This window comes from Chaetodon trifascialis, chromosome 15 (assembly GCF_039877785.1).
Source record: "Chaetodon trifascialis isolate fChaTrf1 chromosome 15, fChaTrf1.hap1, whole genome shotgun sequence".
Taxonomy (NCBI): Eukaryota; Metazoa; Chordata; class Actinopteri; order Chaetodontiformes; family Chaetodontidae; genus Chaetodon; species Chaetodon trifascialis.
This window is the reverse complement of record NC_092070.1, coordinates 23033841-23045721: the sequence shown is the minus strand read 5'-3', so window position 1 is coordinate 23045721 and position 11881 is coordinate 23033841. Positions and strand designations below refer to the sequence as shown.

Here is an 11881-nt window from a genome sequence, read left to right as displayed (position 1 = left end):
GCAGCCTCGGTGTCAAATCAGCTTTAACACACTGACACAATGCCTCGGAAACACTCACACACACTCTGCAACACTGCTGCGGCACGCTGAGAAAAAAAAAAAACTGATGCTGATTGAAGGAAGAGGAGGCTCTCTGGGAGAACACGCACGCACACACACACACACACACACACACAGGCAAAATAACCTGCAGACAAACAAGCTGCTGCTGCGCTCTGGTGATTCGGCACACATGAACTTCCACTCGTTTCCGTCTTGATGGTTTAAGTTAATCGACCTACAGTCAAAAATAAGCACCCCCATCTCACTTTGAATTTTGTGAAAAAACGTTATTTTTATTTCATAAATTTCTCAGTATGGCACATGAACAGAGATTGAACGTTCTGAAAAACATTTGGCACAGAACCTTGAAGCAGAACAAATCCACCCTCCTCCACGCATACACACTCTCTCTGCCACACACACACACACACGCGCACACACACACACACACACACCCATGACATGTTCCTCCAGTGTTAATACGTACATCTGTGGTTATAACAGGTTAAAACACAGTCTTAAGAAACAATCACAAGAACAACCATAGTCAATATTGCAGAAGAGAAGCTGAAGTGAAACAAAGAAGCAGATGGAGGCCATGTTTAATTGAACAGAGGGAAGGAAATATCAGAAGCCTTGGTTTGTTGTTGGGTTTGTTTTCCGTATTCCTGAGAGGGGATCGGAGTGGTGCAGGGGGCTGACGAGAGCGTGGGAGAGTGTGTGTGTGTGCGTGTGTGTGTGTGTGTGTGTTTGCGTGGATCAAGGGGTTAATACAGAATCACAGGTTGACATCTAACTGCAGGGGGGTGAAAAATGGCAGAAGGCGAAGGTGGGAGGGGTGAAACAGGGAGCGTGAGGTAGATAGAGAGGAGCGGAGGAGGGGAACGGGAAGTTAAGGGGATGAGTAGCATGAGAGGGGGATAGGGGGATAATGCAAGACGCGCTCCCGTGAGCGAGCGAGCGAGCGAGCGAGCGAGCATTGGAGTATGTGTGTGCGTGAGTCAGAGAGAGCGGGAGAGGCCGTGACTGAGGCTTTAGCTACATATCTGAAAGAGAGGGTGAGAAAAAGGCAGAGGAGCAGGAGAAGTCAGCCATGCTCCTCCTCTGCCTTCACTGGGTCGGGGACACAGAGGAGTCATTTCCCCTCCGGCGCCGCGTGACATATAAGCACCACGGCGGCCCTTCCTCCTTCATGTCTTTATCTCTGCCGCACACAGATACACAAACACGGATACCGTGCGCACTGGAGTGCACACAAGTACGCACGCAACCCACTTGGACGTATGCATAAATATGCATAGTTATGTCAGTCATGCAGATGTTACACAAACACACACTGAGCACACAGGGCCGGGCCTCTCTGTGTGCAGGACATATTACATTCATGCACACACATGCAAACACGCTCACACATGTAGATTAAAACCTACATAGATATGGAGTGACAGGATGCCTCTCAGTGTCATCTTTCATTCCTGCTGTCATCCTCGCTTCTTCTCAATCTCACTCTCCCCTCTCTTTCTCTATTTCTGTCTGCCCTGTCCTCCCTTGTCACTCCATTTCCTTTGGGCTCAGAGGGTGGGGTCTGAGGCCTGAGGCGACAGAGGCCGCCGTGCGGCTCCACCGCCGGCCGAGCCTGGCGAACGTGGCGCAGGCGTGACAGGCCGCACGGCTACAACGCCGCAGTCTGAGCGCAACGGAGGCTGCTGGCGTGGCTGGCGGATGTTGCTCGTAGCCGTTTGTGGAGTAAAAATATAACTTGTGAGGTTGCTTTCACATAGACTGGGAGCAGAAATGAGAGCAGACATGAAATGAGGGTATTAAGGGCCAGACCGGATAAATAAATCAGCACCAATGAGAAAAGCAGCATGCCTCACTGGCTGACATGCGTGGGTGGAGACAAAAAAGGGTAAAGAAAAATCAATATCTCCAGTAAAAGTTTATTTCATATTGATGACTGTTTACAACTGTTTCCTGCATTTTTCAGAACTTATTTCACCGGGAAGATGTTGCAGGTCTGATTCAAAGCTCAGCTGGGGAGGCTTATCTGGGTCAGGGCTGATGCCCGCTCTGGCTTCACCTCTCTGAGCCCAGACAACTTGTGACCCCCGCCGCTGACGTCCGGTCCGGGTTTGACCTCACGTCCTCCCGGGCCTCTGCCGCCTCAGCAGACAGATATGGGTTAGACAGCTCCATTATCAAACCAACAGCTCATATCCATGTGGCTGTCGCTATCTCCTCACGGCCCTCCATACGGTGCTCCAACCAGACCTGAATTTACACTTCAAAGCGCTGAAATGTGCTCTCTGGCCCCCGCCCAGCTTCAAACAAACATCAGACACAGCAGAGTGTGATTATGATGCCGGGCCAAGGTGCCCATAAACTGTAAATCTAGGAGCGGGGCTGCTGTGGATGGCGAGGGGGGGTGTGCGTTTGGAAACTTAGCTGTGAGCCCGTCCCCTGAGAGGAGCGCAGCTGCTGGGTCAGCACATCCTTTAATAGTCACGGATGGTTCAGGACAGTCCAACGCGAGTCCCCAAGTCCACACATCACAACACTGGAGGGGGCGTCTCCACAGGGCGCGAGGCGGCTCCCAAGGACCGCGTCCAAACCCCAACACGAGCCGCAACATCCCAGATTGTTCTCAAAACACGAATCTGTAATTGAAAGCACGGTACGGCTGCTGTCTGGTGAAAACCTCGCATCGCCCCAAATGTCAGCTTTTTAGGATCTAAGAAAAACAGCCTTCTTTTGAACTTTCCGCTTTTTTTTTTTTTCCAGTTTACCCCATGGAGCTGTGAAAGGGTTTCACCAGCACCGAGGGCTGTGGAGTTTTCAGTGAAAAAAGAAAAATGCAATCACTCCACTGATGTTCAGAATTGGAGTTACAAGGTTTCCACACGACGACACTGATATCCTCCTTTATAAAGCATTCATGAGAAGCTCTGTGTTAAGCAGCGCTCTGGCTTTACTATTCCCATTAATCGGTGCTTTACAATTACATGGGCTGTGAGCGCGTCCCATTTTACTCTTTGGGTGACTGTGTGGATTTTTCTCAGTTTTCCTCCGAGCTGCAGCTCTCAGGCCCGCTGACCCACAGCTGAGCGACACAGAGGGGACAGTCATGTGGGCCGAGACGCCGCTCATCACTCCCACGTCACAGCCCGTGCACGCCGGCGAGCCCCCTCCCGCTGCACGCGGCTCGTCGCGAGATGACCACGACGGACATCTTGTGACCAGCGACACAGTTGCCAAGGCAACAAGGAAATAAGCCATGTGCTAATGTTGCGGCCGTTCTCAAATTAAGGACACCTTCACAGGACATAAAGCAAACAGGCGTACGCTGAAGCCCAGCGGCAGCAGCTGAGCGGCTTGTGTTAACCTCCACTGCACTCAGCTGCAAATTGTTTAAGAAAGCCCCACCTCAATCAATAAATCACTCAGTCAGCGTGTGTGTGTGTGTGTGCGGTTCTTACGTATGCACTCGCCTGTGTGTGTGTTTGATAAGTGGCTTCAGGGCAGCGTTTTCACAGTGATGACACAGAAAAACGTCTGTGCACATCACGTCTCAGGCTCCAGCTGAAGCTACGCTGCAGTGACAAAAAGAGAAAAGAGCTCTTCAGTCTTTCATAATGTGACTGAGCAGAATGACCCAGGCGTCTGAAAACTGGTGCCATCAAATCGGGCCTTGGACCAGCGTGATGGTGATGAAACCAGCCCCCGACTGCCAAACATCCCACAGCAGAGGCACATGAAGCGCAGCGAGACGGGGCTGCTGCTGCTGGGCGGGTAGGGGGGGGCGCCTCGCTGACACAGTGGCACACAAAACGCTGCTGCACTTAACAGAATCACAGCAGCCATCATGTAAGGAGACAAGGTGCAACGCTTGGCTCTGCTCTCACCGACCGTCTTGATGCCTGTGTGAAAAATAATGGCTATAACGATGCGTATTAATTACGGCGGTTTGATGCTTTTGGCCTTGGCACCGGGGAGAAAATTAACACTGGCGCCTAAGCACATGCATCATTGACACCATGTGTATCAATAATGCATCGAGCTCTGCTGTCGCTTCACTGCTATTTTTAAAAGGGTTGGGTGACAGAAAAGAAATTAAGCAGTATGGCGCTCACACAGGGCTTGTTATGCTGAGGTTAACATGTGTGCGACACCGCCCTCAGGGACTGGCACATGCGTGGCCACAGCGAGCGGCAGGCCCAACCTGGACTGCCCTCGTATCTGTGATCACTCACAGCTCCGCCACCATCAGGCGGCAGCTGCAAAACCGTTTCATATGCATCATTACGATTATGTCCAGCAGTCACATCGCCGTCAGGGCGATTAAGCAGAAATACAGCCACAGAAAACGCACATTAAGAATCACTTCGCCAACAGGTGCTCCACTCACACATGGCTGAGCCAGGGCGACACAATTAAAGCAAATGGCACAAAATGGGTGTGAGCGCCCGCTAAAGATGCGAGGTTAGCGAATGCCGCCACCAGACTTGACCCTTGACCCTCAACTTGTTGTGGAGGATTGACAAAGAGGGCTAAAAGAGGCTGAGAGAGAGAGAGAGAGAGAGAGAGAGAGAGAGAGAGAGAGAGAGAGAGAGAGAGAGAGAGAGAGAGAGAGAGAGAGCAAAAAAAAATCCTGTTTTTGCTTTAAGTGTCAGTGAGAGGATCATAAAAGTAGCCCGAAGCAGAGGGAGACAGACAGAGCTGGTTTGAACTGGGGATTTAAAATGGAGGTCTGACCGCCCCTCCTCCCTCTTTCCCTCCTTACACAACCTAGCTAGCGTAAGCCCACCTGAACATGCACACAAACACACACACACACACTGAGCGGTATTGCATCAACAATGGTGTAACCTCTCTCGCCGTAAACAGCGCACCGCTTCACATGTCCTGATTTCTTTGCCTTATACAACAGTACAACAGGCATTTTATAATCCAGAGCTGCACACACACACAAACACACACACACACACACACACACACACACACACACACACACACACACACACACACACACACCCATATTCTGGTGTTTTTCACCTCTTCCCTGAATGGGTGAACGAGCGGGTCCCTTCCTGCACAGTAAACACAGCATTTCCATTAGAGTGTTGGGAGTGTGTTGGGTGCTCTGTGACTCAGACACTGCAGCACTGTGACTTTGTGTCTCCAGCTCAGCCGCCGCTCTCTCTCACACCGAGCCTCAATAACATGGCCTCTGGTTTGTGCCACTTCACGGGAGCTATAGGGGCTACACAATGCTTTCCAAAGTGACGGGCTACTACAGGCGATGGGAGGCGCAGAATCCCAGGAATTAGCGGGAAATAGCTTTGTAACAGTCCTCGCTTTGAGCCACTGAAAACACACACCGACCACACTCATACCCACAAGCGTGCCCACATGATAATTTCTCCGTTATTTGCACACAGAGGCAAAATGAATATGTAAATAACCTGTGAGGGGAATGTGGATCCCTTGTGCAAGGAAAGGAATATGTTAATGACTGATGCAGGGTATGAGCGTTAGTCGCAAGTGTAGGGTGCATGAGCGCGTTTAGCGGTGGTGTGAGCGCCATGCAGATGAAACGCAGAGGGGAGAGTGGCGAGTAAACTGCACGATTCACTGACAGGAAGTCAGGAGTGTGAGACATACAGCTGCTGGTGTAAACAAATCAGACGCATTAACGAGGAAACGAGGAGAACATCTTAAAGATGGAGGCGCGTGCACACACGGAGGAGATTCTATACCGTCTGCTCCCGTCTGTTCAGCATTGGAAACCCAAATCAAGACGCCGCGATAAGGGCTGTCGCAGCGGCAACAGTTGCCAGGGAAACCTGATGGCAGGATGCTGAGGGTGGGGGGGGTGGAGGGGGGGCTTTATGCGAGGACGTGGGTACAATGCTCAGGTTGATTTGCTACCATTGAAGGAACGCTGGCCGGCCGGTCGAGATATGGCGCCTAAAAGGGACATGACTGACAAGGGGCGACGGGGGGGCCGCGAGGCGCCGACGGCGACGCCGTTTGGCGCGTTTGTCCGAGTGTGTAGTCATGGCAACGGGGTGTTGACATAGCGCAATCGCACTGGGAGCGCCGTGATTGCGATGACATTCAGGAAAGCACAGAGCGAGTGAGGGAGCTCGTAAAGCCGAGCGGGGCCTTTCCTGTCCCCCTGTGCAGAAAAAAGAGCCAGCGCTGAGCATTTCACATCCGCCACGTCTGATCTCAGGCAGAGCCGAGGGACACGAACAGTGAGACCACAGTTAAAGTTGATTAGAACAAAAAAGGAAACAAAACAAACAAACAAACAAACAAACAAACAAACAAACAAACAAAAAGTAGCCACCAAATTTCACAGACTTCAACTGCCATTTTATGTGCCAGGTTTTTTTAATTTTCAAAGTGACCTCTGCTAACAGAACAGCTCTCATAATTATAACCAGTGTAATTAGCTAATTATAATAACAATAACAATATTACAATAAAGATAACACTTGATTTAAAAAAACAGAAAATAATCAAACTAGATAAAAACCCAAAATGAAAAACACTTATCATAATAATTTTGTTTTTTAAAAGAGATCTATAAGCTTCTATATTTTTTCACTTAATTGTCCTTTTCTTTAGAAAAAAATTCACCCACCACTGTATACGGTACTGCATGTTACCTCCTCCTCCACTCAACAAGCTTTGCTTACCTTTAAAAATGCTCGGCAATGCCTGTCGTCCGTTTAGCTCCCTGCTGCCATGAAATCCACTCATACACGATAACACTGAGATACAGTTGTGAAATAATCCCCTGCAAAGGAGCAGTCTTCATCAAAGGTCCGTGTCCTGTCTTTAATGCGTGATAACATGAGGGGTCCTGACTGCTTGAGACATCAGAGCAGACGAGTCAGTGAGGGCTGGACTGAGGAAGCCATTTTGAGGGCCGGGTTATTTCCTGCTGATGCATGTGGAGTTCACTCGGCGGCACGCTGAGTCCGTCCCGCTGCCGTTCATTAGCCGAGTCCGACAGGATCAGTCATAAAACAACTTCAGTGTCATATACAAATGAAAGAAAAATGTACTTCTCAGCTATCTGTAGGCACAAGTAGTAATAATAATAGTCATGTGAATGCTAATAATGATAACGTAATAACAATAACGTCATATCATCACTGTGGCTGATCTTCACCGAATGTTGAGCGAATCTAGAGTTGGTTTTTCGACAGCATGCTAAACTAGCATGTGCGGCTTTTTAGGAATATGTACAGTAAACGTTGTAACACATTGTTTATCATTTAACGTGTTAATCATTAAATGACAAATAAAGCTAAAGCTTGTTATCATTACTACCATTCTGATCATTATTATTAAAACTGTAGCTATGCTGTGTACCAAAGTCGTATTTTCGCAGCAGAGCGTGAAGACCTCCCTCCTCCAATGACCCTGTTTATGTGAGTGCGACAGGAGAGGAAACACTTTGAGTGGCTACAAAAAAGTCAAGACCAAAATAAATTCACTCAAACACTTTGCCAGCTTTTTGTTTTAGCTCCGTCTCGACGGACGCCGCCCTCCCACGCGTCCCTCTGCAGCACAGTCGAGGCGGCCATCTTGCTCCGGGTTCGGAAAAGTCGTAAGGGAGGGCCACTACAACAGCTGCTCGTGTTTTTTATTTTTTTTTAATATATTCTTCAGACGTTGTAGTTTTCAGTCAGAAGCTTGATAAAGATTCTTTATAATTTATTTCTTTGAATGAAAATATATTTACGGTATATATAATATGTACTTTCAGTCCTTTTTATATCTCTCATTGTCCTTTAGGGCACGGGATCGCTGTGTCTCTCCTCCGTCAGAGACAGTAGCCAGTCAGGTGTAAACGGGAAAAAGGTGAGAAAGTGAGAGTGAAACCACTCTGAAAAAACAATCGCTGCTGTTCTGCCTCCTACTAAGTACTAGTCTGATACGTGTGTCCTGGACAGAATCGCTGCGCTGCTCCAATTCTGCTTTCTCTGTTTTGTTTTAGTGCTTCCTGGAAACCTGGGACCGTAGCGCTCACCCAAGCCATTGTTTGCTATTCAGTGTCTCTGCCAAACACTAATCTGACAACATGTTCAATGGCCAATATTATGTCTCCCTCCAAATATATACACTGAATGTGTCTGGAAATATACGAAGCGATCTGTATAAAACCCAGAGAGGCTCGTCGCAGATGTGTATTACTCGCAGCTTCCCGCTGTGACTGTGGGTGCAAATGAAAGGAGTTGGCGTGATGTTGGACTTTGGCAGACTGTAGCAGGGTGCACAGGTAACGGAATGACTGCGATGTTTGCCGTTTACGTCGTATTTGTTTGTGTCTGATTTAGTTTGAAAGTATGCGCAGATGCTGTTGGTGGGACTAGTGCTGATCAGACATTGTACTCTGTCTCCTCTCATCTTCCTATCTGCTTCTCTCTGTCAACAGATTGACAACACAAAGCAGCGACTATGTGAAATATAATCTTTTCTGGAATCTGTCCACGAGGACAGTAGGCTACAATCAGTCTCATATACTCGGTCTCACAGGCTCTTTCCGTCTCACTGTCTCTATCTAGCATCTCGTCTCTCTTACCTCTTACTTCTACTCTCACTTTTACTCAAATTTGAGTCTCTTGCACATTTTCCTTGGACCCGCTCTTAAAAAGCAGGGGCTCGTTCTGGCTTTTCCCCATAAGGCCTTTCAATGAACTGTGGAGACCCAACTGGGGCAGGGGCACCGGAGAGGGCAGGGTACCACCTGTGGGCGTTCCCCCACTGGTGGTGGTTGGAACCTGGGAACAGGATATGGACGTGTTCTGGGACTGAGAGCAAGGCGAGGGGTTGTTGTTGTTGTTGAGGCCCACACCTGGACCCGTGCCCATGCCCAGGCCCATCATGTTGTTGTTGAAGTGATGAGTTTTGTAGTAGTGGTTGAGGTGCTCCGATCGAGCCAGGTTCGGCAGGTTGACGATTTCTGGGTGGTGCAGCCTGAGGCTCTGGCCCCCTCCTATTCCACTGCTTCCGGTCTGTGTCATGGTCGAGCCTCCTGAGATGCCGCTGCCCCGACCACTGGCACCGGCCCCCAGCTCATCCTCCACATTGATTATCTCGATGGCACGTGCAGGACCGTGGTGTTTGTGCAGCTGGTGCTGCTTCCTCAGCTTGTAGAACACCACCAGCATCACCGCTGCCATGAAGGTAATGGCTACGAAGCAGCCGATGATGATCTTGGTGGTCTTCATCACATCATCCAGGCCTGAGAAGCCCGGCTCAGTGATGGGCACAGTGAAGGTGGGCCGGGTGGCCCGAGGAGAGGAGGAGGACCAGCCGGCTGACAGAGAGGAGGCTGTGGTGGAAACGCCCTCTGGCCACATGTGGCCCGAGGGAGTGGGGCCAGGGGGAACACGGATGAAGGTCTCATTGATGGCTACTAACGCAGAGTCTTCGTCTCCTGGCGTCTCCACTGTCTCCACGGTGACTGTTGTGAAGTAGGTGTAATTGACACTGGCATCAGCAGCCGTCACATTGAGGACAGCAGTTGCCGTGGTATTGCCAGCAGCATTGGTGACCATGCAGGTGTACTGGCCCGTGTCTCGCAGAGTGACATTTGTGAAGTTGAGCGTGCCATCATGCAGGACGGATATCCGCACCCGGTAGGAGCCATGGGTCATTAAAGTGCCATTAGGGGTGATCCAGTTGACAGATGTCGTGGAGGTGCTTGTGCGACACTTGAGCTCTGCAGCCATACCCTCAGTGACATTCAGGTCTGTAGGTGGCTCCACAATGACAGGCGCATAGCAAGTGAAGTGGCTCTGGTCAAGCTCTCCAATGTACTTGCCCTTTAAGAAGGGGGGAGCATGGCAGCGGGCGCAGCAGGTGGTGTTGCTGGGCACCGTCTCCTTCAACCACCAACTAAGCCACAGCACATCACAGTTGCAGATCCAGGGGTTGTGGTTGAGGTGGACCCTCTCCAGCTGGTGTAGAGGTGTGAAGAGGTCGTGGGGCAAGGAGTGCAGGGAGTTATGGGAAAGGTTAAGCTCCTCCAGGTTTTTCAGGTCGTCGAAGGCGTTACGCTCAATGACGGACACCTGCGAGTGCATCAGCCACAGCTTGCGGAGAGACACCAAGCCCTGGAAGGAACCGGGCCGGATGATTTCCAGCCGGTTCCCTGACAGCTCCAGCTCCTCCAAACGCACAAGGGCCGTCAGTTTGGGAATGTCCTTCAGCCCACACATGCCTAGGTTCAGGTATCGTAGGTTGATGAGGCCGACAAAGGCTGCGTCAGAGATGAAATCCAGCTTCTTGAGCTCACCCAGGTCCAGGCGCCGTAGCGAGGGCACTCGGTGGAAGGCATAGCCTGGCAGAGTCTCAATGGGGTTGTTGCGCAGCCACAGCTCTCGCAGCTTGCTGAGGTACTCGAAGGCATGTGATGGCACCAGTGTGAGGCGGTTGTCGAAGAGCTCCAGCGTGTTGAGGTTGGGGAGGCCATTGAATGCTCCGACTTCAATCTGACGGATCTGATTCTTGGAGAGCTGGAGGATCTCGAGGTGCCTCAAGTGCTTGAAAGTGTCTGACTTGATAACCTGGAGGGACAGACAGTGATGCAGTTACTGAACAACACCTGGAATCGTTAATGTGGATTAAAAGCAGATGTTAAAGTGTTTGTTACTGAGATTCATGTGGTAAAATTTGACAATGGTAGGATTTGGATAGCATAAAGTGGACTTTGAAGTTGAGCTAGGTTTAATGACAGAGTACTGTACAAAATATTTATTTTAACATGTTGTGACTTTTAAGGATCACATACAGTATAAACCTTCCTAAAAGCACAAGTTACTCTGTTTTGACTCATCATAGAACATTAAATGACATAAAACCTTTAGACATGCAGCTCAAATACTGACATTTCATTTTTTAAATTTAGAGATGTTTACAGAATAACAATACAAACCTAAAGCACTGTGAGTGATTCAAAGACACACATAGAGATAAACACGTTTAAATAAACAAACCAATCAAACATAAAGAGTTCATGTCTCAACAGAAACAGCTGATCCTGCAGTGACCATTGCAGCTGTTCACAGGGGACGGTGGGCTTTTCAGACAGACTGCTGCTGACAGTGACACGAGCCAGTTAAACAAGTGTGTCTCCAGGACTCTGTGCTGGCTGCAGGGCCACCCTGGCCTCCATGCTTCTGTGTTATTGATGGACTAAGACTTACAGCGAGTGTGCTGATCCACTAAAAAAGGTTGACCTGCTAATGACTCCATACTGTCTGACCATGGTGCCGTGGCACAACCTGTGGGGCACTGATGGTGAAAAATGGCAAAAAATGATCACATCTAATTTGTTGTCCTTATATTTATATGACTATCAAGACAAAAAGCAGGTGTTCAACTTGTCATTACATGTCTAAGCTCTGTGGTAAACGTCCTGTAAAGCCAGTCCTAACCCTGACCTTATTTCAGCGCCTGCTCCAGACGCTCAAGAGCTTTTCACACTGTTGTTCCAGTGAGACTCGGGGCGCTTTCGGCTCACACATTTCAATCCCTTGATAATAAGATGATTATCAATGTTGGACTATTCACATGAAGTGTCATCACAAATGTTCCGTGTGACACTTTTTTAAAAATCTGTTTTACAAATGATCAACCAGAGGAGATGTTTGTCTGCAGGAAGACGTGGTTCTGAAAAACATGGATGCCAAAGGTGCCGGACAGCACACGCTAGCACCGGTGCCATCCAGCTGGAGATCAACTGGCAGGAAGTCAAAGGCACACGGCTAGCGAGCGCCACTAAAAGCCCCTTAAATCTCTGATTGTTTGAGATATG

At 49.3% G+C, this 11881-nt stretch overlaps 1 protein-coding gene across 1 annotated transcript in view; it reads right to left on the bottom strand.

Moving 5' to 3' along the window:
- Nucleotides 1–303: 303 nt before the first annotated feature.
- The window catches only part of lrrc4ba (leucine rich repeat containing 4Ba), a 32767-nt gene continuing 21189 nt past the window's right edge, over nucleotides 304–11881 (bottom strand). Inside the window, exons 3-4 of the mRNA XM_070981482.1 lie at nucleotides 5032–10631; nucleotides 304–4995 (exon numbers count right to left, since the gene is read on the bottom strand). Coding sequence (XP_070837583.1) covers nucleotides 8667–10631 — 1965 coding nt within the window. The 3' untranslated portion in view covers nucleotides 304–4995; nucleotides 5032–8666. The remainder of the gene's footprint in view (nucleotides 4996–5031; nucleotides 10632–11881) is intronic.